The sequence below is a fragment of the Pristis pectinata genome, chromosome 13, assembly GCF_009764475.1.
Source record: "Pristis pectinata isolate sPriPec2 chromosome 13, sPriPec2.1.pri, whole genome shotgun sequence".
NCBI classification, from domain to species: Eukaryota; Metazoa; Chordata; class Chondrichthyes; order Rhinopristiformes; family Pristidae; genus Pristis; species Pristis pectinata.
In genome coordinates, this window is record NC_067417.1 from 15,623,498 (window position 1) to 15,649,711 (window position 26,214).

Consider the following 26,214-nt stretch of genomic DNA (forward strand, 5'->3'; position numbering starts at 1 on the left):
AGCCTCCTTGTTCAGTCTGCATTAGGTTATATGATACACTGATGCTCCCTTCACTAATTTCATTCTCTTTGTTCAGATCAGTCCTGAGCTATCACTTGCTAAAAAATAAACTGCTGGAGGGACTCAGTACATCAGGCAGCATCTGTGGGGGAAGTGGACAGTTGACATTTCGGGTTGAGACCCTTCATCTGGACTCGAAACATCGGGTGTCCATTTCCCTCCACAGATGCTGCCTGATCCACTGAGTTGTTTTTCGCTCCAGATTCCAGAAAGTGCAGTCTCTTGTGCCTCTCTGAGCTATCAGTTGGCCGCTTAGCCTGCACCTCTCAGTGGTTCGAGGACACACACAGGAGTCAATTGAGCTAGATGATCCTGTCTGAATGCCAAGACACCCTGGGGAGCACTATGTCATTCCCACCCCACCACCATGTTTTTCCTGCAGTCTTTTCTGCTGCTGTACATGTTGTGAATACCAGTTGCCATGTGAAGAGTTCTTCAAATTCTGACCCACAGTGGTCAGTACAACGGCTTATAAACTCTCAAAGGAATCATACAGGTCCCATTTTAGCACACGAATCTTTGTACACAAGACCAGTGTTACTTTTAAGTGATTTTGGCCCAATTTTCCCAAGTATTTTCAGGAAAGCTAAGTATACATTAACACCATATTAAGCATATGTTCAGTGCATTGAAAGAGGGAGGAAATCAATTTCTGAACACACCTCCTGCAAATTTAAGTGCAACTGTCCAGCAAAAACATTAAGTAATTTTAGAAGTATTTTTCAGCAGTAATTTCCAGGTGAGATCTTCTATTCAGCATTTGCAAACAGGTGGATGAACAGATACCTAATGTATTTTGAGTTTTATTTTGCTACATGGTTAAGCAACTAATACTGCTTTAAGAAACATGTTTTAACTATGACCTGGATGTTAATTGCATAAAATTTCAACAAAATATTTCTAGCTGTCTGGTATATAATGTTTTGTTGGGAGTCCAATCATTGTGAGATCCAAACTGTATTATATTCAGTTAGTGAGGAAATGTTAAATGTGCAAAGTTTTTTTAGATTTCCTATAAATTTTGTAGAATATTATGAGAAATAATGTAGCCCATGGTAAAATAAAAGTAGTTCCTGTCCAATATAATCATGTACCTGTTGTTACAAAGTAATGAAATTCACATAAAATAGTTTATTATATGGAGCTATTCATTAGCATAAACCTAATCTTAACATTGAATCACACCACAATGTCAGAAAATGATGCAGTGCTTGAAACTTTCACATTAAATCTTGCCGTGAGTTTGGTGCTGGAACATTCAAATGCAGTGCCACAAAGGGATTCTTTTTTCTTACTATTTCCACGGCATTGGCGTTTGTAGATTGACTGTATGTTTGGAAAAAATTCCTTCTGACTCCTGTATCTCACTGTGGTTATTTCAGAATTGACCTGGCAACACTATAGGACCTCCTTTCAATTTCTTTGCCCACTATTAGTGCACGTCCCTGAGAATAAGGGGAGTTTTGTTCTTATTGAGAGACTTACCGTGAGAAAAGTTTGCAGCCTCTGTCAGGTGCTAATAGGCAATGAAAGCTAACAGAGAACAATTTTGCTTGCAAGTACACTGAAAGGTTGTGCACAATTTGATATTATTAAAACTGCAAAATAGGTTACATTACCAAAAATCTTGAACTCCCTTCTCCCACTGGTTAATTGTATAATATGCAAAGTTTCAGTCTTGATTACCCCTTTTTAATCATTTTACAGCCAACAAATATTTCCAATGTCAATTTACATACAACTCTAAACCAGGATACACTGGGTAATCTGAGAGAAAAATAACACTTTATTGTGAAATAATGCACTCAGTTTTATAAGGTATTAAAAATAGTTGGAGGCTTGTAAGTTTATTTAGTTTTATACATAGATATGAAAAAATATACAATGTAATGCAGTAACAAAAATCAAAGTGGTTGAGCAGCTATCCTCATCCCTGTTGCCCGATGCAATAAATTATATTTAATATCGTCAGAATTTGCACATGCAAGTATTCATTCTGACAGTTTGCAGATATCCAATAGAGAGAAATAAAGAACTTTTTTTACATTAAAGAGCTAAAAAAAAATCCTAAACTACAGTGGTGAATCCAATGCATGAATCCAGGGGTTCCCAAACTGAACTATCCTTATTTATTTTAGACTAAACTAGTTAGTCGTTGATAAAATTCGATATAGTCCTGTATTCTTGGGTAATAAATGGAAAAAAAAAGTTGGGGCACTTTTAAGATTACTTAAAGTTAAATTGTAAAAAGTTATTTATTGGGTTAAAATATAAAACATGATGGAAGCGGGTATGCAATAAAAAAAAAGTTTGGGAACCTCTGATCTGATTCATTATTTAAATATTGCCTTTGTTTCTTGCTTCGTTACGACCATGCTTTATCCATTGAATTACTGTGCAATTAAGTACACTCAAAACAAAGTTCTCCTTACATCCCCCTCAATCTCAGCCTTTCAACCATTCACTGCGCTAACGCACTCGAACTGCTAAGTTCATAAGGTCATCAATTACTTATAATTCATAAAAGGAAAACAGTATGACAGGGTGATGTGGTCTCAATAACAGAGCAAAGAGTCCTCTGACCAAATAAATAAGAAACTTCTGACAAGCACTGAGGGTAACTGAATAAAGAGGGAATTATGGTGGTATTGTTGTGAAAGGAATGATTTCACCAAGGTTTAGTTTATTTGCAGAACATTAGATGGATGAGGGTGAAATGCAAGGCTGTGTGTGGTCCTCCATTAACTTGAGCTAGTATTTACATGAGTGGCACAGCCACAAGACTCTTATAAACTCCCAGTCAATGAGGCACCACATACACGTATGTGTATCTCATTCCTTGTTCCCCATAGCATATAAATTCCTTCCTTTTGTCTCAAGTCATGCACCACAAATTTCATTTTGACCTTATTCCTGTCAGGTGCAAGAGTGAGCCCATGGACAACTGATGGGAGGCAGAGGGAGAGAAAATTATAGACAAGGAATCTACTTATGCACAGATTGAAGAAATGAGGTTGCATACGTTAGAATATAGCAGACCCATGAGACAATAATAGATTTGCACAAAATGAACATTTGGAACTTCAATTGTTCAAGCAAACTCTTACATTATTAGCTTTTGAGGTTCCAAATAAACTCAAAGAACACAGGCATTTTTGTTTTGTTGTGCATTTGAAAGCAGCATTATTAACGTTTCGGTAGATTAGCCTGCATGTCCACCAAATTTATCATGTACACTTCTGGGTGAAGAGAAAGCTGCCATGGCTCTGAAAGCGTCATGAAGCCCTGAAGGCCCTGCCTTTAACTGTTCTCCAGGATTTGTCTCCTACAATGTGCACACACAGTGCTTTGTCCATTTGCAGTGATGCAAATAATTGTAAAAGAGACATGCACCCATCATTTCCAAAAAATTGCACTGATATAAAGATCAAACTAGGAGTAAATACTTAACTATATTATACTGAGCAATATAACTTAGCAGCACTGCTGTAAATAACTATATTTCTGCCTTTAAACAAAATATTAAATTTATTATGTACAATAATGAGAGGAATGTTCGAACCAGAGTCCATTTTTTTTGGCAAATGAGATGCAAGGTTTGTAATCTGAGTTTGGTGTTTGATACTTCACATGATGAAGATGATCACTGCTGTTAAGTGCGCACAGTTTTCGTAAATGCTTCTTACGCTGGTGCTTCCAGAATAATTCTGTCACAATTAATTTCTCACTCATGCCACAGCAAATATTCTGAAGGCTTTTCCATCAGGAGGATTTTTTATACTGGAAGAGAACAAAAGCCATTAGTATCTAGAGAAAGTCTGTTAAATATACCGGACTCGCTACCTTGCATTTTCACAGAAACCTTGCAATTCAAATGAAAAAACTTGGTTTTTGCACAGTAAAGTGGTCTATCTAACACAATTTGAGAAGTGCTTTGGAGGTGCAGGAGACAGTAAGTCTTGGAAAATCTGTGGCTAATGCTAAGTTTTTAAAATATAAACATCTTGAAGACTTGCCATTCCCCATTTTGCAACAATGCCCAGAGCAAAAAATATGACCTTTAGTTTTTTTTCACCTTTGTTTAGAAGAGTTAGTTCATGTTCCAACAACATAAAAGAACATCAAGTGGCATGGCTCCATCCTATATCCAAATTTAATTGGAGCTCGCACCTTCTTCAGATGGAAGCTTCTGCCAACTGGCCCAACCCCATCAGGAGCAAGAGCTACCAAATCCTTAATGCACCATCTACACCCATGCCGGAAGCATAAATAATAATTAAATCCTTGATCTAATTCAGCAAAATAGGGCAGCATGGTAGTGCAGCAGTCATTGCTGCTGTCTCAAAAACTCCAGAGACTTTGGTTCAATCCTAACCTCAGGTGCTCTGTGTGTGGAGTTTGCACATTCTTCCTGTGATTGCATGGGTTTCCCCGGGTGCCCAGTTTGCTCCCACATCCCACATTAATTGACTGCTGTATATTACTCCTTAGTGGCAAAAGAGTCAAAGCACTGTAGATGTAAGAGTGTGTGCAGGGGTCAAGGCAGATCATGCCATACCAAACATAAATACATTGAGGTAATAAAAAGAAAACAGAATATAGTGTTGCAGCAGAGAAAATGCGGTACCGGTAAACAAATAAAGTGCAAGGGCCACGATGAGGTAGATTGAGAGATCAAGTGTTCGTCCTTAGCATACGAGAGGTCTGTTCAAGAGTCTGAACAGCAGTATAGAAGCTGTCCTCTGGTCTGGTGGTACGTGCTTTCAAGCTTTTGTATCTTCTGCCCAGTGGGAATAGAAAGAAGACAGAATGACTGGGATGGGAGGTATCCTTGATTATATTGCCTGCTCACCCAGTGGAAGTGCAGATGGAGTCAATGGAAGGGAGGCTGGTTTGAGAACTCAGCAGCCACAAGCCCAACTTGGCTGTGCTTTGGTTGGGGCTCCAGGCAGCACTGGAGCCGCCATTTGTTATGGAATGGGTATAAAATCAGGATCAGGAAACTAGCACACGGCATTGGCAGGGATCAGGGAAAAGGATCCAGACCAACAGCATATCAAGGAAAGGAAGGAAAACATTTGGACCTGGCCTTCCCGCACTTGTCAGGGGGAGGTCAGAAGAAGGACACAGACAGGAGGGGAGGTGTGGTGAAGGGAACCTAGGCTGAAGCAAGCAATTTAATTGCCTGAAGATATCCCAGTCCAGCTCTGTGCAAGTAAGACTATGTTATACTGGAAGTCTCCGATATTGGTTACTCCCAAAATAATGTATCCAAGTTACCTTTCAATACTCCAGAAAGAGTATTGTAGAGGAAATGACACTATCCTGAACATCCCTGATGTAGAAATCACATCAGGGTCACTTCAAGATGAACAGATACCAGGAAGTACCTGGTTAAATTTCTAGAGACATTAAACAAGCTGAAAACAGTCAATATTGTGCTTCACTGAAGAAAAAAAAAGATTTTCAGTTGTATAATGCTGATAAAATGTGTTATATAATTGAACTTCAAGGAAACATTTCTGCAATTACCAATTTAAATATGCAACAATGTTAGTACAGAAATGTCAAATAGTCTTAATCTAAATGGACATTTAATTAAGATTACTAATAGAACAAGGAAAAGGAAATTCCAAATTCAGGGATTGTTCAGATCAGATTTGCACCTGAAGTTTTAACTGAGGTTGCAATAACTTAGTAAATAACGACTATTCCCTATCCACCAGGTTATATTATTTTGTTTCTTTAAGAATATTTCTTCCCATATATTTCCTTTCACCTAAGCTTGCTCTATGTCAGCATTTTACGAGAATTAAATTTCCAAATTGCAATGACCAGTTGTGTGTTTTTCATCTGCTTTTCTGATGTTTACCTCTCTGACTGAATTCCATTTTTGGAGGTCCCTTTATATCGGTTCTTCTTCTCCACTGGCATCACATCCACAAGTCCTCCAATGTGGTTCTTAATCACACCAGCATGCACCGCTGTTCGACAGATACTGGATCTCTAGAAGATTAGCAGAAAAATAAGTTGAACCCTTCAGTGCTCTGTACAGCTCAGCTCTTTCAGATATCTGCAGTTAAAAATTCTGCCTCTATACGGCAAAGATAAAATCAGAATCAGGTTTATTATCACTGACATATGTCATGAAATTTGTTGTTTTGTGGCAGCAGTACAGTGCAAGACATAAAGACATAAAAATTACTATAAGTTACAAAAATAAATAAATAGTGCAAAAGAGGAATAACGAGGTAGTGTTCATGGACTGTTCAGAAATCTTTGATTACTTTATTTTAATTTAATTTTATTTTATTTTAATTTTGAGTCGTCACTCTCAGGAATGAATGTCTTTTTATGCCATTTGCCTCCAATACACCTGTCACAATCTTAACCTGGTAAGAAAGTGTTTCATCAGTTTTCATGTAAAGTGCTAGTGATTTTTATTCAATCTCATTTCCTGCCTCAAAAGATACTACTCTCCTGTTTATCCTGTCATCTCAGTTTAGCCTGTTGGGTGACACCAGAAAGTTGGAAGGAAAAACACCACCATCCTTCCTAAATGTGGCAAGTAGAATGGGGGGGGGGGATGTAAAAGAATGGGGTTTGCTCATTCCAAATTGAAGAGGGTTATTTCGGTCTTGCTGTTGTTATGTAAGAATACAGGTAAGAGTTTCAGGTTGACATCATGTCACTGAGTTAAACAGAATAATACTTCCACTAGATATTGATGGATACTGCTGTGATCAAATCAAATTAAGCTGTGCTTCATATACTTTTCAAAATGTGGTATTTGGTGCATTTTAAGTATTCTCTAACTGTGAAGTGCATAACTTCCTCCTCCTGAAAGCCTGTGCTACATTCCAGTTAGCAGAAAGCATCATATATGCACCATACAATGTCAAGTGCCTCAAGAGCTAACTAATGGATAAGGACTCAAAACCCATAGCTTGTTTGCTAATTTATGCTTGCCAACACAGTCAATTTGTTTAGGCTTCCCCCTGTGTACATTAAAATAGTTTTTATGCATCCTCTCTGCTAGTAGAGTGAACAACGAGAGGCTGCCAAGGATGATTAAAGCTGCTATTAGCAGGCACTCTAATCCATTTACAAAATGCCAGCCATGTGACCATTTACAGTGAAATTATGAGAAGTTATTCTTAATACAGCTCACTGATCACAAAAGACAGAAGACAGGGGGAATAAGTTTTCAGGTTTGGAAATGTTTAATATTTAGTTTTCTACAGAATCTAAAGCCAAAGATTAATCCTGATCCCTTGGGCTAATACATAATACTTCCTAAATAAGCTGGGAACACAGACCCTTCCTGGCCAAGACCCAAAAAAAAGCCTGAGAATACAAAAATATGTTCACCACAATGCCAATAACACTTGGAGGCAAACTCACCTCGGTTAATTAGTCCACCAGTGACTGATAAAAAAAAACCTTCATTCTACGATAAGTCAAATCAGAATTCACTAAACTTCCACCCCTCCCCCCCCACCACCCCAAACCCACTTGTACTAAACAATCACAAATAGACTGGCAGAGATCAGAGATTTTGTAACTTTCCATTAGGTCAATAAGACTCAGGTGATTTTACCTCACCAGTGTCTTATACCTCAAAAAGCAATCCCTTGCAGGTTCTCCCTCCATTAATCCTCACAACCAAGGACAAGTGAAGGAAAAGCCTCTGAGATGCACAGGTCTACTTTGATAAACAACTTCCATCCATTAATAACCTTTAAGGCAAAAACAATCCCAATAGGAAACCCACTGGTAACTGTAGAGTTGGGGAGAGGGACTAAAAACATGGCTAAAATGATAGTTTTGAGAAAGCTTTTGAAGGAAAGAGGAGCAAGAACAAAGCAGAGGTGTTTGAAGAGATTGCTTGTGATTGATCCAGAGCCAAGACAGATAGAAGGCCTGGAAATGGACATGAGGAAATGAAAAGAGGTAACACAATGATGACTGCAATTAGAAGAGTATTCTTAATGCCACACTTTGGAGACACAAGAGATTCTGCATATAAACAGTTGACGTCTCGGGTTGAGACCCTTCATCAGGACCCTTCACCTCAGCACCGGCCACCTCCAGCCCGTGGCCCCCGCCACCTCCAACAGCCCTGATGAAGGGTCTCGACCTGAAACGTTGTCTGTTTATTCCCTTCCAATAGATGCTGCCTGGCCTGCTGGGTTCCTCCAGCATGTTGTGTGCATTGCCACACTTTGGGATGTATAACTACATTAGAGATGCTTTATAAGTGCAAGATTTGGCTGTCCTATGAATGCACTCAGTCTTCCCCCCCCCCCCCCCCCCCAGAGTTGGGGTATCAAGAACGAGTGAAGGACATGGGTTTAAGGTGAGAGGGGTAAGATTTAAGAGGAACTTGAGGGGCAATTTTTTTTTTACACAAAGGGTGGTATCTCCGTGGAATGAGCTGCCAGAGGAAGTGGTTGAGGCAGGTACAATAACAACTTTTGAAAGACAGTTGGACAGGTTCATGATTGGAAAGGTTTAGAAGGTTATGGGCCAAATGCTGGTAAATGGGACAAGCTTGGATGGAGCATATTGGTCAGCATGGACCAGTTGGGCCGATGGGCCTGCTTCCGTGCTGTATAACTCCACGTCCTGTTGGTTGGAGAAAATTACAGAATTTAGGAAAGGGAGGAAATTTGCAGAGAAAGGAACCACAAGACAAGGATGAGTCTGAAAGCAAACTCAGACATTAGGGATAGCATGTGAGCAGAAGAACTTGAAATGAGTTGTGGCTTAAGGTGGAACTTGCAATGCTGACAAGGAAAACACAGCAAGGCCTGGAGGTGTGGATAAGAGACCCAGCAACTACGAGGGAGAGATATGGGGTGGAGTCATGCAGTGCTGGACCAGTGGAATGAAGCCATTTTGGTGATAGTCAGGATGTGGGATTTGAACTTAAGCTCAGGATCAAACAGCACAAATAGGATGTGTACACCACAGTGCAGCCATTTGTGGAAGTGTTGAAGACAAGACAATATGCAAAAATTCTGATGGAAGCAGAACAGCCTTGCCATGGTTATTATTTATCAACAACTCGATGCTCCACGGGCAATCTGGTAGTCCCCAGCTGATCAGAGTAGCTGGGTGATGATTAAGAATTCCTGCATGAGCCCATAAAATACATATGAAATTTGAACAATACATAGAGACATTGTCACTCGAGGGCAACAATGTAAGTGAAGAAAACTAAAGAGCTAATTTACATCATTAAATAGCCAAGAATATTTGGATACCTCTGACGAAGACGCAGGTGTCTTCAAACACCATTTCTAAATTCAAGTATTAATATGCAATTCTAACACGTCCCAGTGTAAATATAAAGTCAGACGTCCTGTTATCATTACCACTTTGCAGTTCAGAAATAGGAAGAATTTGTTTATTGCTGGGATCATAATTCAGCATAGGGAACTTACTTTTGTGTCACAAATTTACTTAAAATATTAACAATACAGAATAGTCAAGTTTCCTAACTGTTAAATAATAAAGCAACCATAATCTTTGGTCAGGATGACATGGGCCTGAGTGTACTACAATAAAAAGAACTGGTCGTATCCTTAAGAAATGTTATTACATTCCGGCTAGACAACTTAATGTCTCATTGTTCTTTTTCTATTTTGGACATTGGTGAAGAAGCTGTACTCAATTGCTGGCATTGCTCCACCTGTCAGCCATGATTTACTGCCACTGGGTATAGAAGAGTACTCTAGAGATGTGCAGGAATGCGTTTACTTTAATCGTAGTCACACAGTGTCTCCATACATTAGCAGAATTTGGTTTGTTGAAGAGTCATAAGGATTTATCACATCCAGGCTCTTTCCCCAAGAACTGCATGACAAAATGGACTGAATTTAAACTCTTGGGTTCCTGTTTCTTAAAGGGACAAACTTATTTTGCATTTAATCTTAAATGGTATTGCTCCTTAATCTGGAGTCATTTAAATTATCAGTTTGAAATGTTACACTGGATTTTTTTTGTATAGATTTTAGTATACCAAGGAGAGTGATCCACATGCGAATACTGTTACTTTATTTTGTTGTTTCAGGTTTGCTAGCATAATTAAACAATGTTAATGTGCATTCTGTCATAGGGAGCAAAATAATATTGAATGGGTTAAAATGGAGACAATGTGATTGTGAGTAGGATTCAACATCAGACACAGTAACGTCATTATGTCCTTTTCTTAAACAAAACAGCGGGTTTGGATTTTTACCAATTTGTATGGATTTATCCAGATTGCAGGTACTGTAAATGTATCCATGTGGACAACCAAACTGTTCAAACTTCTTAACTATGTCTGACCAATGCACAATAATTAACAAAAATTGGAACTGCTTGGTTAAAACTGCAGAAAGTATGTCAGGAAAGTCATTGATCAAACAGAAACTGCTTGTATCAGACCACACTTTTTAATTCTGGGTCTATTCTGATCACCACAGCACAAGCAACTCATTGATGCATTGAAAACAGAAGAGAAAAGAGCCAGAGCACTGCTTCCTTTTGAGTCTGAATTATGATGGAAAACTGGAGATACTTTGGCTTTTTTGGTCAAGAAAAGAGTGTCAAAGTGATAACTATATAAAGGTGTATAAAAATAGTGAAGGGGGAAGTCACTCATAAAACTGGTAAGAAGTTCAGAGAAAACTTCTTTACCTAAGTCCTGATAGAATGTGGAACTTGCTACCACAAGGGACAACATGCATTTGTAGGACTCAGACAAAGTGAATTAAGGACAAACTCCTCCCATTGGTGGAATGGTTAAGAACCAGAATATGGATGTTACACTGAATGGGAAAAGTACCAAAGGCATGCTCGTCAAAACCCAGAAACAATCAGGAAAAATATGCTGTTGCAATTGGGAACTTTGGGATCCCTCTTGGTTGAATTCAGACAGGACATGTTACGTGATCTCATATCCAGCTCATCCCAAAATGCAGCAATGAGCTGATTTAGTTTTCCTGGTTGGAATCTTGTTAAGAGAGTGTTTCCAGGAAAAACAGTCACTAACTAAAATGCTAATATTTGTACTGATGTGAATGTGCAGGGAACAGAGGGATATGGAACATGTGCAGGCAGAAGAGATTTAATCTAATTTGGCATCGTGTTTGGTGCAGACATGGTAGGCTGAAGGGCTTGTTCCATGTACTGTTATGCACTACATATAACAGGCAATCATGAAGACATCTACCCTGTGTAAATACAAATATGATGGAATGACAACCTGTCCATGAACAGAATTGCAATTCTGTTCTGAGGCAGTACTCCCTTTTAAAGGACCTACTTCTTTCTTCCCAAGAGGTAGTCGAATTCACCCCTAACCAATGACAAAACCTCACAAGAGATTTAATGGGAAACTAATGTTTAAAACATATGCTTTGAGCAGGGTAATTTCCATGTTAGTGGAACATTATCATTCTAGCAACATTTGTTGTTTTAACATGAAGTTCAATGAATGGCAATAGTACCTTGGCTCACCTCTTCCTTATAAATTTTAGTGACAAATTTCTCCCACTCAAATAACATAACTGCATTTCTTTCCCTGTCAACGTTTCCCTCTCATAGTCTGTTCACATGAAACTTTTATTGCTTTCTCTCATTTCTTATTTTCTCTTTCTAGCCACACTAGTTCACTTTCAGCCTAGTTATCACACAGCCCACCCTTCCACTCCTTTGACACACAGACCATCTGACATTGCTTAATGAATTTACTTCTGACAAACCACAATTCATTGTGTGTCCTAGAAATGGTAAATCATTCCTTTCGTCTCTTTAATAATGTGGTCTGGTAGAATTAAGCAAATCTGGTAAAAGCTGTTCATTAAGGGGAATGCAATGGATTAATTCTGGGAACATCAGCAGGAGTGTCTGCTTGGTTGAGTAACCATGCCACCCCCGTGGTCCTTAAAGCAAAACTGAACATGCATACTTCAGAATATATGTCTATGCGTTAAGGATGGCACCATCAAATAACTACTTTATTAGCATATCTGATCATCTGGTGTAGTTAATACAAGTGAAGTGTGGGCTAAGATAGATGGAGATTATTATTAGACTAAAATAGATATTCGTCTGTATCTGAATTCTGGGATTTGACACTTAATAATATCCTGAATCGAGGAATGTGAAAGCTACGTGGTAAATGAAGAAAATCAGAAACATAACCAACTTTTTGTATTAATATTACACATGGGAACTGATAAAGATTTTGATCTTCAAAAGAGATTTGAATAAAATTTCATTAAATGTAATTATTAAATCAAGGCATGTCGGCATTACCACACACGTAAATACTCATTAAATTCTGAATCTGTTGTTTCTATTTAAATTTGAAAGGCTTCACTGATAAACATCTAATTTTCTATTGAGCTTTTCTGGCTTTGTTCTTGCTACAGACAGATGCAATTGTTGAGCTCAATTCCTATAATTACAGACAAACTGAGGGATATATAACACAGGCTTCACATTAAATGGAAAAAGGAACTTTACTTAAGGATTCGGATTAACTTGTTCAATAATTCTTCTGCCATACTTCTGCAAATTGCCTTTTTATTCTAATTCACTGTTTCATTAGTTTGTATTCAACCCCCCAGATCTCTTTTTCTGCTTTCTTTTTCATTTTACAAACAATTTTGGACATTCATCAATTATTACACAAAATTCTACATCAGTTCAAGTAGAATTTGAGGCCTAGGGAAGGGAGTGCAACCAAATCTAATGCATCTGCCAGATAGTATCTTTCTACTGTGGATGCAGCTACCAATGAAGAAATACATCAATATCTTCAGGAATTTTCTTTGCTCTTAAGAAATGTGCTAGCAGCAAAATAAGAACACGAGAGGGGCGTAGAATAACAGAACACCATCTCCTGGAATGAACCAGCATTGAAACCACAACTGGCCTTCAAATACAAAAACAAAACTCAGAAAGAGATTAATATCCCAGGAGGTTCAAACTTTCTACAGTGAATCTAGTAAGTTCAGCATTTCTTGCTCTGGTTTTGATTTTCCTCGTTACTATTATCCGGCAACCAGAAATGCGGTTTTGACATTATTAAAAGGATGGTGCATAAAGAAAAACAATATTCAGTCAAACGTTTCGTGCAGATGGACAGATTTTCTTTTCCAATAGGATATTACATTGGATTAGCATCAAAAATCAAGAAAGCAAACATGAGCCATCCATACCACAAAAGGGGAGGGGAGGGGAGGAGAGGGGGTGGATTGTGATATCTAGTCTTCTTGCTGTGGCCGTGTTGTATAACTTCAGGTTGTTCCCAATAAAGCTGAGGCAAACATATATATTTGCTAACAGGATCTTGGTAGTCAAAAAAATACGGTGAACTTACATCAGAATAAATGTTGTTGCCAATGACCCGTGCCCAGAAGGGAAACTCCTCTAAACAGTTTGGTGGACAGTTAATCCTACAAATCAAAGAAATTAGCCTCTGAATTGATTATTGCACAATACAATATCCATTAGAGAACTTAATTACAGTAATGATTTTCAAGTTTGCAAACATAATGCCTGATATAAAAAAAACTTCAACTTAAATGCATCAGCAATCTTGCATAAAGTTTTTAAAAGCGATCAACTAAATCAATCAACTGTAGCAGTAATAACAGAAAGAGAGGTGGAAACAAGTTCTTGGTAATGTAACTCACAAAAGGACTAGAACATTATAACTTTTGTATTACACTTTACATCAAGTGGTTTAGCTGGAGAGTGCTTACAGTGGCATGACATAGCCAAGTTTGACTCAGTGATTGATATCCACAACAATGGGTAAAGATGCAGCATCATTATTGATCTTAATATCCCAAGGTGCTCAATACGTGGAAATACACAGAGAAAACAGACGCCTAGCCTTTAAGGAAGAGATTGGTGGAGATGATAAGGAGGATAGTTCTTGAGAAATCTTTAACTGAGAGAGAAAAGTGAGGAGGAAAGAGAGGTCCAGAGACTGGGGCTGAGACTGTTGACAGCCCATTACCTCTCGAGGGACAAAGGGAAAGAGACACACATAAAAAGCATCAGAGGATTGCAGTTTGCTTAAGGATGGGAACAATATTGCTGGTGGAGGCTGAGGAGTTATGCAAAACAACATGAAATTAAGATGAGGGTTTTTTGATATATATGGAAACAAAGAGCCAATGTAGGTGAATAATTTAAGCTTGAGAAATATGGTGTTTGTCTATTGTACACGTGAAAGATGTGGACAGCAAGAAGGGTATTAGGTTAACCAAATGCAAAATTATCAAAGCATTGCAAAGGACTTTAGCAATGGTAGAGCAGGAGGATGGTTGGAGATGGGAAATGTAACTGATGGTTTGGATAAGGGATTTGAAACTCAAAATAAGTAGAAGCACCTGATGTGGAGTCAGTACAAGGGGAACATTTAGGGCGGGTATTCTTATCTTCCTGACCTTCACTTGAGGTAGCTGCAACTTGCAACAGGCAGCCTGGTGGTGGGAAAGATACTGTGTGGGTGAGAGGAGTGGTAGAGACTGCCCCACTAACTGCAAATAAATGGTAAATGAGGAAAGACCAAGAATGGATGCATGGAAGTCTAGCAAAGTGATGGAGGTGGAGCCATAGGGCAAGCCATTATTGTGAATGCATTGACCTTGTCTGGAGAGACTTAAGTGGAACCATGTAGTTGGAAGATGCAAAGGAGGAAGGTCCCACACTCAACCTTGAATAGAAATACTACTAAGAACAGTGAAATAATTAAGAGCAGAAATAAATTCTGCATTAAATGGGAACAAATAACATATTCCAAGCAACGTCCTTGGGTATGGTTAATGATGCATAGTTGATTATAATGAAGGAGTACTAATCACCAGCTTTGGCCAGACTTAATTCAATTTTATTGTTTGAGAGTGGCAACATCTGCATGCATGAGTGGTAGAAGGATGTTTTCACTGGATAGAAGGCAAGTACACTGAAAATTCCAAACTGTAGCATTATATTAACACAGAGTACTTCCAAACCAAAAATTGGGAGTAGCTAACGTGTCAATTCCTATATTACAACAGTTAGTGCACTTTGGAACAACATCATTGATCATAAAACATTGAAAAGTTCTGAGGTCAAGATTGCATTGTATAAAAGGATATTTTTCCTTTTTTTCATTACCTACCTCATTATCTTAATCCAAGTTTCACTAGACAACTAGTGAATTGTCACTGCAGGGTATTTTCACCCTTCTTAAGGTTTGTTTAACAAGTTTATGAAGCACAGTTATAGTGGGAGAAAGGTTTGAAAGTAGATTTTAATCCATTTAAAAAGCCACCTCTTAATAAAAGTAAAATGCATAATCTATTAGTTTAGTTCTTCTTAACCAACCATAAAACTATTCTGAGTTATGTAGGGAATAAGCAACAAATAGATGTTCTTGCTATCTTACCTTGGACAATGTGTAGCTGGCTTTCTGTAAGGACAGAGCTGAGCCACTGTGGTATAGCAGTCAACTGACCGGGCTGGTAATGCAAAATGATAACATTACATTCTGTACATTGGAAATACTTAAAGTAAAAAAAGGCTTCTTGAAACATTAAAATTTGAAGAAGTTATCTTACTGGTCACTTCTGAAACAGTAAATCCATTGGCTTGCTTGAACTTGCTGTAAATAAATATTACACATGTTAAACTAAAGATTAATGTTGGCTTATGAAGACACCATGATCTTAAATATTGTTGTTACATCTGCCTATCAATTAATCAGATATTATATACAATACTGGAACACAACCAAAAATGAACCACCAAATCTCACTGGATCTCCGTAAACTCTGTTATTCTGTCTCCTGATGAACTGTTATTGGCAAGAAAACCACTAACAGCGAATAATAAACAGATTAAATTGTGCACAATCACCTCATCCCAAATCCCTCAAATTGAGCAAGTGTGTATGTGTATGCATATGTGAATGTGTGCAAGGAAGGAAGATGGAGCTGTTATAAACAATCAATAATCCAGATATTTCTAAGATTTATTTTCCAAACTCCTGCCAACTTAAGGGCAAGAGATCAGAAAAAACTGTGCACCCTCAATTCTTCAAGTGTTTATTCAGTTGACAGATATTGCCCTGCATGATAATCGGGATAACTCCCACAATGGACACAAGTCCTTTGGGCTTTGAGCTGTAACCCTCTAAATGTGGGTTACCCCATTTGTTACCACACTGTACCAAACCTTGAGCTCACATCTCCCACTAATGGAACTTGGATCCAGGTGCATGCATGCTGATTTTTATTTCTTACTAGGCTGCCTACTTTGATATCCAGCAAATTAGTACACCAGCTACATTACAGTCCTTGTTGGTGTTTACCCTCCAGATAAGCAATAATCCTAACCCATGTCAATTTAGATTATTATCCGAGGGAAAACTGAAAATTCATATGGACTAGTTTATGGATAACCATTACGATTTTGTTGCAGGCAAGTCAAAAACAGGGAAAATGTATCGAAAGCGTTAAAAAAATTCAGGATGCTCTTACCTTAGTGATTGAACATCATTTCTGGTAGACTTGACAAAAAATGGGATTTTTCCTTTCCGAGTGATATCCACAAACCCACCATCTTCATTCTTAATAACCCCTTGGTGTATTGCAGCCCGACAAATACTTGATTGCTGTAAAGGTGCAACATAAGTTGATTCTACATCTTTTACACTACTTCATAAATCCCTTAAAACTCCATTTTGGCTCTAGCAAACTTTGTGTGCAAGCTTCAAATAAGCCTACCATAAACCAGATGTCCCAGATGTAAGGATGGGCTTGATAAAAAACAGCCTCCACCTTAAATAGGGGGATGGTGGTGGAAGGTGCTGGCAGAAGTTTCCATACCAGGACTCAGTTGGCATTGAGCATCAGTATTAGTAGGAAAATCTCTGATACCTACAGAGGCGTTCCAGAGACGTTAAGTTCTGGATCACAGAACTGGGCCGGGCAATATCTTTTAAAAAAAGTAACAGTTGTTCCTTTCAAATGAAGAGGTTGGACCAAGATGTATTTGTTTCCTCGGGGGGTGTGGGGGGGGGGGGGGGTGGTGCAGGTGAGAGCTAGGGAGGGTAAAGTTTGGAACATTCAAGCTAGCTCCATGTCCCATTTCTGCTGAGGGGAAGAGTAATGGAGATTGAAGTTTACCCCAGATACATCCTTGCTCTCTCTATCCACCAAAGACCTCCTGCTCCCAATCCCACCCACAGTCCCGTACATCTTGCTAAGGTTGGGCAGGCATAAGCTTGCAGGCTATACTCAGTACTTAAGCTGGGAAAGAATCTGCAGACATCTCAGTGAACTGAGAGAATGTCCTTACCGTTTCATAATAGAGTGTTCCGATTACTTTTGCCTTTGAGGATTTGCAATTGGCTGGGCACTTGTACCTAATCAACAGAAGTACCTTATTAAGTCAACATTTTTAGACTTGGTGCAGAACATGTGAGAAATCCTCAGGTCACACTTTGAAGATATATTCAATTGTTTAAAATGTTAAAATACATCATTATAATGTGTGCTCTCACTGCCTATTTAACAATGCAGGTTTTCTGCCTTCTATTCCTGCATAAAAATTTCTCTGTAATTGCTATTGCAGATTAAATAATAGAAATTAGTGAGTCAAGGGAAAGCCATCATGTCCTTGGAGGGACATCTGGTGTAACAGTCAATTTCAGCATCGAGTATTCTATTGTACCTGTTTTGAAAAACTATTTAAGTATCTCTGTAAGAAAAGTAAAAATGTCACAAACAATAAATTTACTGAATTCGTGCTAGTCTTGGACATTATTCCTGTCTATACAGAACTCTGTAAATGAAGAAAATGAAGGAATAATACACATAAATAATATAGGTAGAGAAAGTAATAATGATACCTGTTGCAAGTTGTCCCTTTGCATTTATCTCTCATTTTAGTTTCACACTTGATGACTTGAGCTGAAAGGCAATCAAATTTTATATAATGATCTGAAAGCATAACAATTTCAGTCAAAAGTTAAAAGAATTGGCAACCATATAATATGCAGGTTGCAGTGGAGAATACATAAAAGTCTCAGTCAATCAATAGGTGTTGTGCAGTGAACAGTTTTGGCCTCGGGCTAGAGAAAGGATAGAGAATTCAATGTCAAAGTACTGGGAAGCTGCCTAGAATAAGGACATACAAACATGAAGAAAGACATAAAACACTGTTTTCATTTGATGGAAAGAGTGATTTGATACAAGCATTTGAAGGTATGAATGGATGAGTAGGGCAGATAGAAGTAAAATATGACCATAACATCTAGATATAAGGAACGTGGATGCAAGCTGAAAACAGGATAGAGAGAAGAGAAATATTTTTATACAGTTATGTAGTTATGGAATTGACTACCAGTGGTTTAAGACAAGACCACATCCACATTTACTAATATTAATATAATAGGTGAAAAACACAATATGGGAACACAGCAAGCAGAAGGATTTTACGTCTCTGATCATGGGAGGATAACAAGTCAAGATTAATCATGCTGATCAGATCAGGGTATTTTAATTTGACACATAGCTTGGAACAGAATCAGTTCCAAGAGAGACCCGCCAGAAGAAATGTAGGATGCCTTTCACTGAGTGCTATGTGATTAATTGAGCAGATTTAGAGGATTCAGGTAAAAGTGACAAAACTGGTGCTGTGGGTCTAAATCCTGAAACTCCCTCTTCAACACTACTGCAGGAGGACCTTTACAAAAAGGACTGCAGCAGTTCAAGCAGGCTGCTCACCATTACCTTCTCAAGGGCAGTTGAGGTGGGCAATAAATATTTGCCTTGCAAGTGACATCCAGATCTTGGGGGAAAAAATGAATTAAAAAAAAACTGAAAACTTCAGCACATGAGAAATAACCTGATAAAGTGAATTGTCTGCCTTTGTTAGAACCCAACGACAACTAATGGGAACGTGGTAGCATTTACGAAGAGCCGAAAGACCAAAAGTAATTTATTTCATTACTGCCCTACTCACATTGATAGACAAAAATCACCCAACGTCCTTCGATTGTTTCCAAGGCTACTAAAAATGTTGCCACATGCATCAATTTGCAGAAAAGGCTGGTGCAACTTCTGTACCTTCGGAGGGCCAAATCATTTGTAAACACATAGTACTCTGTTCTAATTGCAGATGCGGAGGATATTGTCATTAAGGTGATCAAATTGTTTGCTTAGATAAACACAGAAAATGCTAGAGGGAAAAAAAATCACCAGGTCAGAGAGCATTCAGGAAAGAGAAAAAGTTAACAGGAGTTCTGATGAAGGGTCTTCGACCTGAAGTGATAACTGTTTCTCTTTCCACAGATGCTGCCTGGCCTGCTAGCAATAAACAGTCTGCTGGCAGAACTCAGCAGGGCGAGCAGCATCTGTGGGAGGAAAGGAATTGTTGACGCTTTGGATTGAAACCCTGCATCACCTGCCCTTGCTTCAGATTCCAACATCTGCAGTCTCTTGTGTCTGCCTGACCTGCTAAGTACTTCTAGCATTTTCTGATTTTATTTCAGATTTCCAGCATCTGCAGTTTTTTTGATGACTTTACTTTGTGCAACTAACTGAACCTTAGATATATGATCAAAAGTAGCCATTCCTTTCATACCATTAATTTTCATACTGTCACTTTTATCCTGCAGACAAATCCAGTCTGGTGTTTATATTTGCATTTTTTTGCCATATTTAAATAATTAAGACAAAAATTCGACATAATCCCATGTTTTGTATGTTAAATAAAATATATTTAGATTGAAGCACACTTTAAGAACAATGTAAAAGTGCTTATAATTCAACAATAAAGAAGCAATGTTATTTTATTAATAGGAAAATATACTAAGTGCCATTCCATACCACCACAACTTGCCTTCATGCTTTGCTCTGTTCTGTATTGTATAGATAAGTAAAATGATTTGACACTTTCTTTCTGGGTCTACGTAATCTCTGTGCTTGGTCAAACAGTGGATCTCAGCTAATGCATAGTTCTTTACTGTTTCTCAACCTGCACAAGTCCCTTGCAGCTCAAGAACAGGCAATGAGCCTACAAAACCACAGGCTGCTCGGAGTTCCAGCCAACAGCAAGACTCCACCTGCAAGAATCAGTCTGGACAGCTACCTTCCTCCCATTATAGCTGAATGGTATATAGAATTGAGAATTAAAAAGATTTCTCACACAAGCCTTAAATTATAACCAGATGTAGGGTGAAAGCTATTGGCAAAAAACAAGTTATCCATCAGACAATTATGACCACAGTAAGGACACTCAAAAGCATGTCCATAAACTGGGAGTCCAACATATTCAGTTATATCAATGGTGCAGTAATTTTGATGAAAATTGCATAATGAATATCGAAAAATATGTCAGCAGGTACCTGCACCCATGCCTGACAACGGCTCATTAAATATGGGTACCTAAGCAGGAAGGGAGAGCCACTGCAGTAATATCCCCAGACTCTGGAAAGTGCCTGGAAAACAGCAAGGAAGAGCCATGCAAAGAGCCTAGTGCTGCAGGAATTGTTTGTGAACATAGAAACCCTTCTAGGACAATTTAATCACCTGTCAGAGGCATAAGTGAGGTTGATGGGGTTGGAAGGAGAGCACCAAGAGCATGTCCCCTCATAAAATCACATTAAATACAAGAATAATAAACAAGTAGTTATGGTTCATGCACACCTTTGCCCTACAGCATCAATGATGCATGTATTTGCCCCACTAAAAACAGGCAAATGTCCTCTAATATTGGGGCTCAAGATCCACAACTGCTCAGCTAATGTCTACGGAGAAAGCATGTGAGACATAGAGGCAGACAGAGAGAGATGGAGGCAGAGATGGAGGGAGGGAGAGGGAGAGGGAAACAGAGACAGAGAGAAAGAGAGAGACGGAGAGCAAGTAATTGAAGATTATGAAGTAGAACTACGTGGGCAGAAAGTTCAATGTTGCAACTCAAGGAAAACTATTGCAGGGAAGATCATTGAAGAGTTATGAAGAAAAGAAGAATTCAAAACTGAAAATGAGGAACTTAAGTAGAGATTGGAGGAAATGATGACTGAAAAAAAAGAGCTTAAGCATTATCAAGAGGAATGGAGGTGCTCATCTAGGCACTTATAGACAAAGAGGCAGTTGTATCATCTCCATAATGTGAATAAGAGACCTGGACTTTCACAGAACTCTCTTCACCCCAGCCCCTCCTTCCACCCACCCATATTCTATGGCTCCCTGCCCCTTTATTCCATTGTGGAGAAAAGAAAACAATTGGCAAGCAGTTGGAATTAATTGTAGCTCTTTCACAGATGACAAAGAGTATCAAGCAGCAATTCAAAGTGACCCTAGTTACTCTTAACAAGTGCAGCAAACAATAGAAATTAAACAATAATATTACAAGAGAAAAAGATTAAATGAGTAAGTTAAGATTTGTGTGGTTTTCAGACAACTGTCTCTATAAAACAACTGAGACTAATCATTTTTTGCAATTGTTATTCTTCCAGCATTTTTACAGATGTCTATAGCATGCTCCACCCCTTTTCCAGTCTGCAATGTTAACCCATTCATAGACTGTAGTTTAGTTAAGGTAAAGTTTTTCTCCCAATTATTTCAATCTTTGTTTATCTCATAAGCCAAACTTTTAACTTTTTTTCCCTATATTTACATGGTTGTGCTAATTTGAGACCACCTACGTTCTTGAGTCAGAAATGAGCCTGAATAATTGACCTAGCTGTTCTGACGACACAGAATATGTGCCTGATCAAGCTATTAAATTAGATACCAGGCCTCTAAGGAAAACAGTGCAAGTAAATTATTGAACGGTTTCTAATGCCATCACACATTACATGGATTAAATAAAAGGCTATGACAGAAAATATGGTGTCCTTATGGTAACAAGGCCTATTAAGTACTGAGCAAGGGGTCTAGCTTGGAAAAATTAGCTCAGGGGCATTCATTTCTTGACTCAACTTGATATAGTGCCCCAAAATTCTGGGAGATTTTGATTGGCCTCTATGTGCATAGAATGCAGAGAGGAAATGGAGGGCTACGTGGGAGGGAAGGGTTAGATAGATCTTAGAGCAGGATAAAATGTCGGCACAACATCGTGGGCCAAAGGGCCTGTACTGTGCTGCAATGTTCTATGAAACACCAGCTTTCATTTTAAATGTGATGAATATTCAAATTATGTTTATCCCTTCAGAATAGTGTTATACAGTGAAGGTGAAAATGCAATTAATCAATCAATAGTTTCTAAATGTTTATGAAATTCCTTGATTCTAAAACTCTTCCGTTTAGTTATTCAGCGAAACAGTGGTGCTGCTGCTTAAGATAATAACGTTAGATATTGGAAAAATGTGGCCCCTTCAGTAAAATAGTGCTTGAAACAGGACCTGTACATTTGTTTTCATGACTGCAAGATCGGAGACTTTTGTATTTTCGGTTCAGTAATGAATCTTTAAAGTTTACTTGACACCTGCACGTGTCTGGAGATGATGTGCTAAAGCAAGCTCTGAAGTTAGATTACTGACATAGGGATTTTTAAAAATAAATTTTTCTGTATAATATCAGCCCCACCTGGAAATTCATTGGGCAACAACCTTTACTAAGTTGTGATGTTGAGCATAAAGCAATCATGCTTTATTAAGTGTTAAGTTTCAGGCTTAATTTGCATGGGTGCTTAACATGTGCATTCCCAAAGGAGATCAGAGGAAAATTAAAATTATCAACAAAGACCATGCATGCCATGCAATATAAAACATTCAAGAGCTCTCCAGAAGAGGCACGATAGATGTTGTTCTTTATTACAGATGATCATTGTTCCCAGGACTGCGATGATGATAATGGCAGAGGAGCAGCAAGAATACTTCTTTTGCCGGAAAAGATGTTGGTGCGAGAAGGAGATCCAGCAGTGATTACAGATGTGGCTCATAACCATTGAACTGATAACACAAAAAGCCATGAGAAGAAATTTTGCAGAGTGAATGGAAAGGTTGATGTTGTGTAAAATGATCCCCTACTATCAGCAGCAAATACACCAGATCATGAACTGGGATGCTTGTATGATACAAAGTGGCCAAAAGAATGGAATGGAACTTATTAGGGCCCCTAAAGCTACAACTTTGTTCTATTTTTCTTCATTTTTACTGCTGTAATTAAGCAAGATAGCCAATGTACTCAAAAGCATGAGCAACATAATGAGACACTAAATTAGGTAACTAAATTTGCATAGCAAGACTAGGGGTCATGGAGGAAAAATGGGGGACTGAGAATAGTTAAAAATAGAAAGTGGAACCAGGCAGTCATTTAAAATGACAAGAGAATAATTAACAGGAATTTGGAAAGCAAGGTCTTCACTAATATCAGGAAAGGCGAGTTGAAGAACATTTGGAATAAGTGCAATTAAATTAGTAACATTAACTGTAACCTTAATGTACAAAAACATATCAAAAGTCATAAAGCACAGCTTTTATGGAAGATTTCACCTAAATCAGATCTGAAAATGATTTTAAATGAGAGCATAGATTCCAAATTTTATAACGATAAAACATATCAGATCCAAGATTAATATAGAACAGTGTCTTAGAGTAGTCTTTTATTACTAGAAAGCCTGTAATCTGATCAGGGAGACCCTGGGATTAACTCTGAGAGCAGTGGCTATCACCTGCTAAAGGAGATTGATAAACCTAAAAATTCCTTCACCTCCAGCGTTCTAGATCAATACATGAAGCATTTAACAATATTGGTAGGAAGGCAATGGTTCACTCTGGATAGAGCACCATCACCCCTGTCCCCCAGCTCTTCTGCACAAGTTAAAATGCTGCACTTTCACAGCAAGGGAAGGATGACACCATTTGAATGGGTCATAAGCCACTGCTTAAAGATTCCTAAACTGAATACAGATGCCTGCACAGCCAACAACATAATTCAGGCAAGTCTGTTGCCAGGGCAGGAGCTAGATTTGGGCAGTGAATGCTCTCACAATCATTCAAATCTATCCTGGAGTGAAACAGAACTTTGGAGAAACATTGGTGAATGGTGGCACAGAGTGATTCATGAATGGTTGGAGGGAGGTGGGTGGTTGGGGGTTGTATGTGAGGGTGGTGTTGTACAAAGGGGATTGGCATCTTTGGCTCAAAATCAGGTCTACAGGGAGATAATAATCTTAACCAGCTTGCTTATCTAGTTAAGAAGTCCCTGGATGGATGAGATAAATGAAGAATGCCATGAATCTTCTTGCTTCAAAAGAAATAGCTGGATATCATGTCATGGCTTCAAGTGCTAGGAGACTGACAGAACCCTTCATAATTAAATGTTTCTTTATCCTTCTCTCATATAATCCCAGCTTCTACCTAAGTGAAAGCTCTTGTCCCAAGGACTGTTCTGGTTAATCTCTACTAAACCCCTTCCAAGGCTTGGACATCCTTCTTAAAATCTAGTGTCCAGAATTAGACAATACTAGAGCTTGGGTCCAACCAGTGATTTATGGAGGTTTTGCATGACTTTCTTATTTGTTTAACTCCATGCCTCAAGATTTAATGCCCAACTTCTTTTCATAGTCTTCTCAATATTAGTGCATGCTATCCTATTTGAGCACATGATGGGGGAGTACGGTTAGACAATAGTTGCTGGGAAGGATTAGCCGTGATCTGCTACAATGAAGGTGGAAAAAAAAAATGCTAAAAATTAGCTAAGTGGAGAAGAGTTGACACGTGAGGAAGGGGATGAAATGATGGATAAGAGAATAAATATTAACCAACAATGGAAGGGAGAAATCTGGCTCCAGAGCTAGATAATGCTGGTAAAGGCAATGCTGGAGAACAACCATTCCTAGGCATTGATGATTAATTACAATATTTCCATTTCTATAGTAATTATAAATACAATGGGATCCTTGGAAGCAACAAGGTCTCAATCTCAGCAACCTGCACACCGTTCCCAGCAGATCATCATTTCCATGTGCGCAGTTGCAGCCTTCTCTCAGAGCTCTGGAACTCTTTTTGCAAGGTAGTGGACCAGCCTTACAAATACTTTGTCGCTGAACTACTAACAGACTGCTAACTAGCCCACTCTCATCTCAAACTATACATTCCAACAAAGACCTAGCTTCACCTGTGCTCCTGACACTGTCAAGAGCTTCATGCTCTGTTTTACCCAACAGCACACAAACTTTTTGAAGATCTCTGTAGCATTTAAGTAAACTACGCATATAACTTAAATGCTTCCTTACTCATGTAATCATTGCCGCTATGTTCCACTGTCGGTAGCTGTGGTTTTGGTTGGAACTGTGGTACAGACCAAGGAATTAACGCGCCTGTATCGATCTGGGAGGGCTCGACTTCATTCGTATGTTCATGCTGTGGTCTTTTCATTGTATTGTCTGAAAGAAGATGGCAAAATATGGTGAAACAATCATTTGTGCAGATGGGGAAGAGTTCCTTTTCAGAGGCAGTGACTCAAGATCTTTTCTTACTGTTTATTTCCCAGTGTCTTTTTTCCCCACTTTCTTGCATCCACTCCCATGCCCTCTGCAGCGGGTGTAAGGCTGGGATGTCAAGCCCATTGTTACCCATGCCCTGTCTATGCTGGCAATACCCCTCACCTTGATAATGAAACCTCTTTGAATGATAACTCCTACCACCATCACATTCCTCAACTCTCCCTGTGCTGACACTATCAAACTCCTAATGAAATAATATCAGCTACATTTATGCTTGAGACACCATCTGCACTACTGACTATATCTTAGTTAAAAAAAAACCTTATCCCCTCCCTCCACCTTTGTACCTCCATGCCCCCAATTTAAACACAAACACCACAATATTTATAAATATGAATGGACACAATGGAGTTGTTCAAGTACTTTAAAGGCAGAAATTCACCTCTAATTGCTAGTACTAAATGGGCATCCACAGCCCATTGAACATCCATCTGCTGTTTGGTTCCACTGAAGGCAACGTTCAGAGTGCAATCCTGGCCTGACTGGTAGCAGGTTAACCAAACTGCACCGCATCCAAGCTCATTCCTAGCCACACCTAATGCCTGCAAATCCATTCACTTCCAAAATTGCATATTGACAGGGAGCAAGAAACCTGGCCAATAGTTTCCCCCTATATAAAGCCATTTTAGTGGTCCAATGGAT

The 26,214-nt window shown here is 38.7% G+C and overlaps 1 protein-coding gene across 3 annotated transcripts in view; it reads right to left on the reverse strand.

Moving 5' to 3' along the window:
- Nucleotides 1–1,869: 1,869 nt before the first annotated feature.
- crispld2 (cysteine-rich secretory protein LCCL domain containing 2) overlaps nucleotides 1,870–26,214 on the reverse strand; it is a 33,882-nt gene continuing 9,537 nt past the window's right edge. For all 3 annotated transcript variants that reach the window (XM_052028557.1, XM_052028555.1, XM_052028558.1), the window contains exons 7-15: nucleotides 25,303–25,452; nucleotides 17,966–18,026; nucleotides 17,413–17,479; nucleotides 16,593–16,726; nucleotides 15,672–15,715; nucleotides 15,500–15,572; nucleotides 13,439–13,514; nucleotides 5,933–6,066; nucleotides 1,870–3,840 (exon numbers count right to left, since the gene is read on the reverse strand). In XM_052028557.1, coding sequence (XP_051884517.1) covers nucleotides 3,789–3,840; nucleotides 5,933–6,066; nucleotides 13,439–13,514; nucleotides 15,500–15,572; nucleotides 15,672–15,715; nucleotides 16,593–16,726; nucleotides 17,413–17,479; nucleotides 17,966–18,026; nucleotides 25,303–25,452 — 791 coding nt within the window. In that variant the 3' untranslated portion in view covers nucleotides 1,870–3,788. The remainder of the gene's footprint in view (nucleotides 3,841–5,932; nucleotides 6,067–13,438; nucleotides 13,515–15,499; nucleotides 15,573–15,671; nucleotides 15,716–16,592; nucleotides 16,727–17,412; nucleotides 17,480–17,965; nucleotides 18,027–25,302; nucleotides 25,453–26,214) is intronic.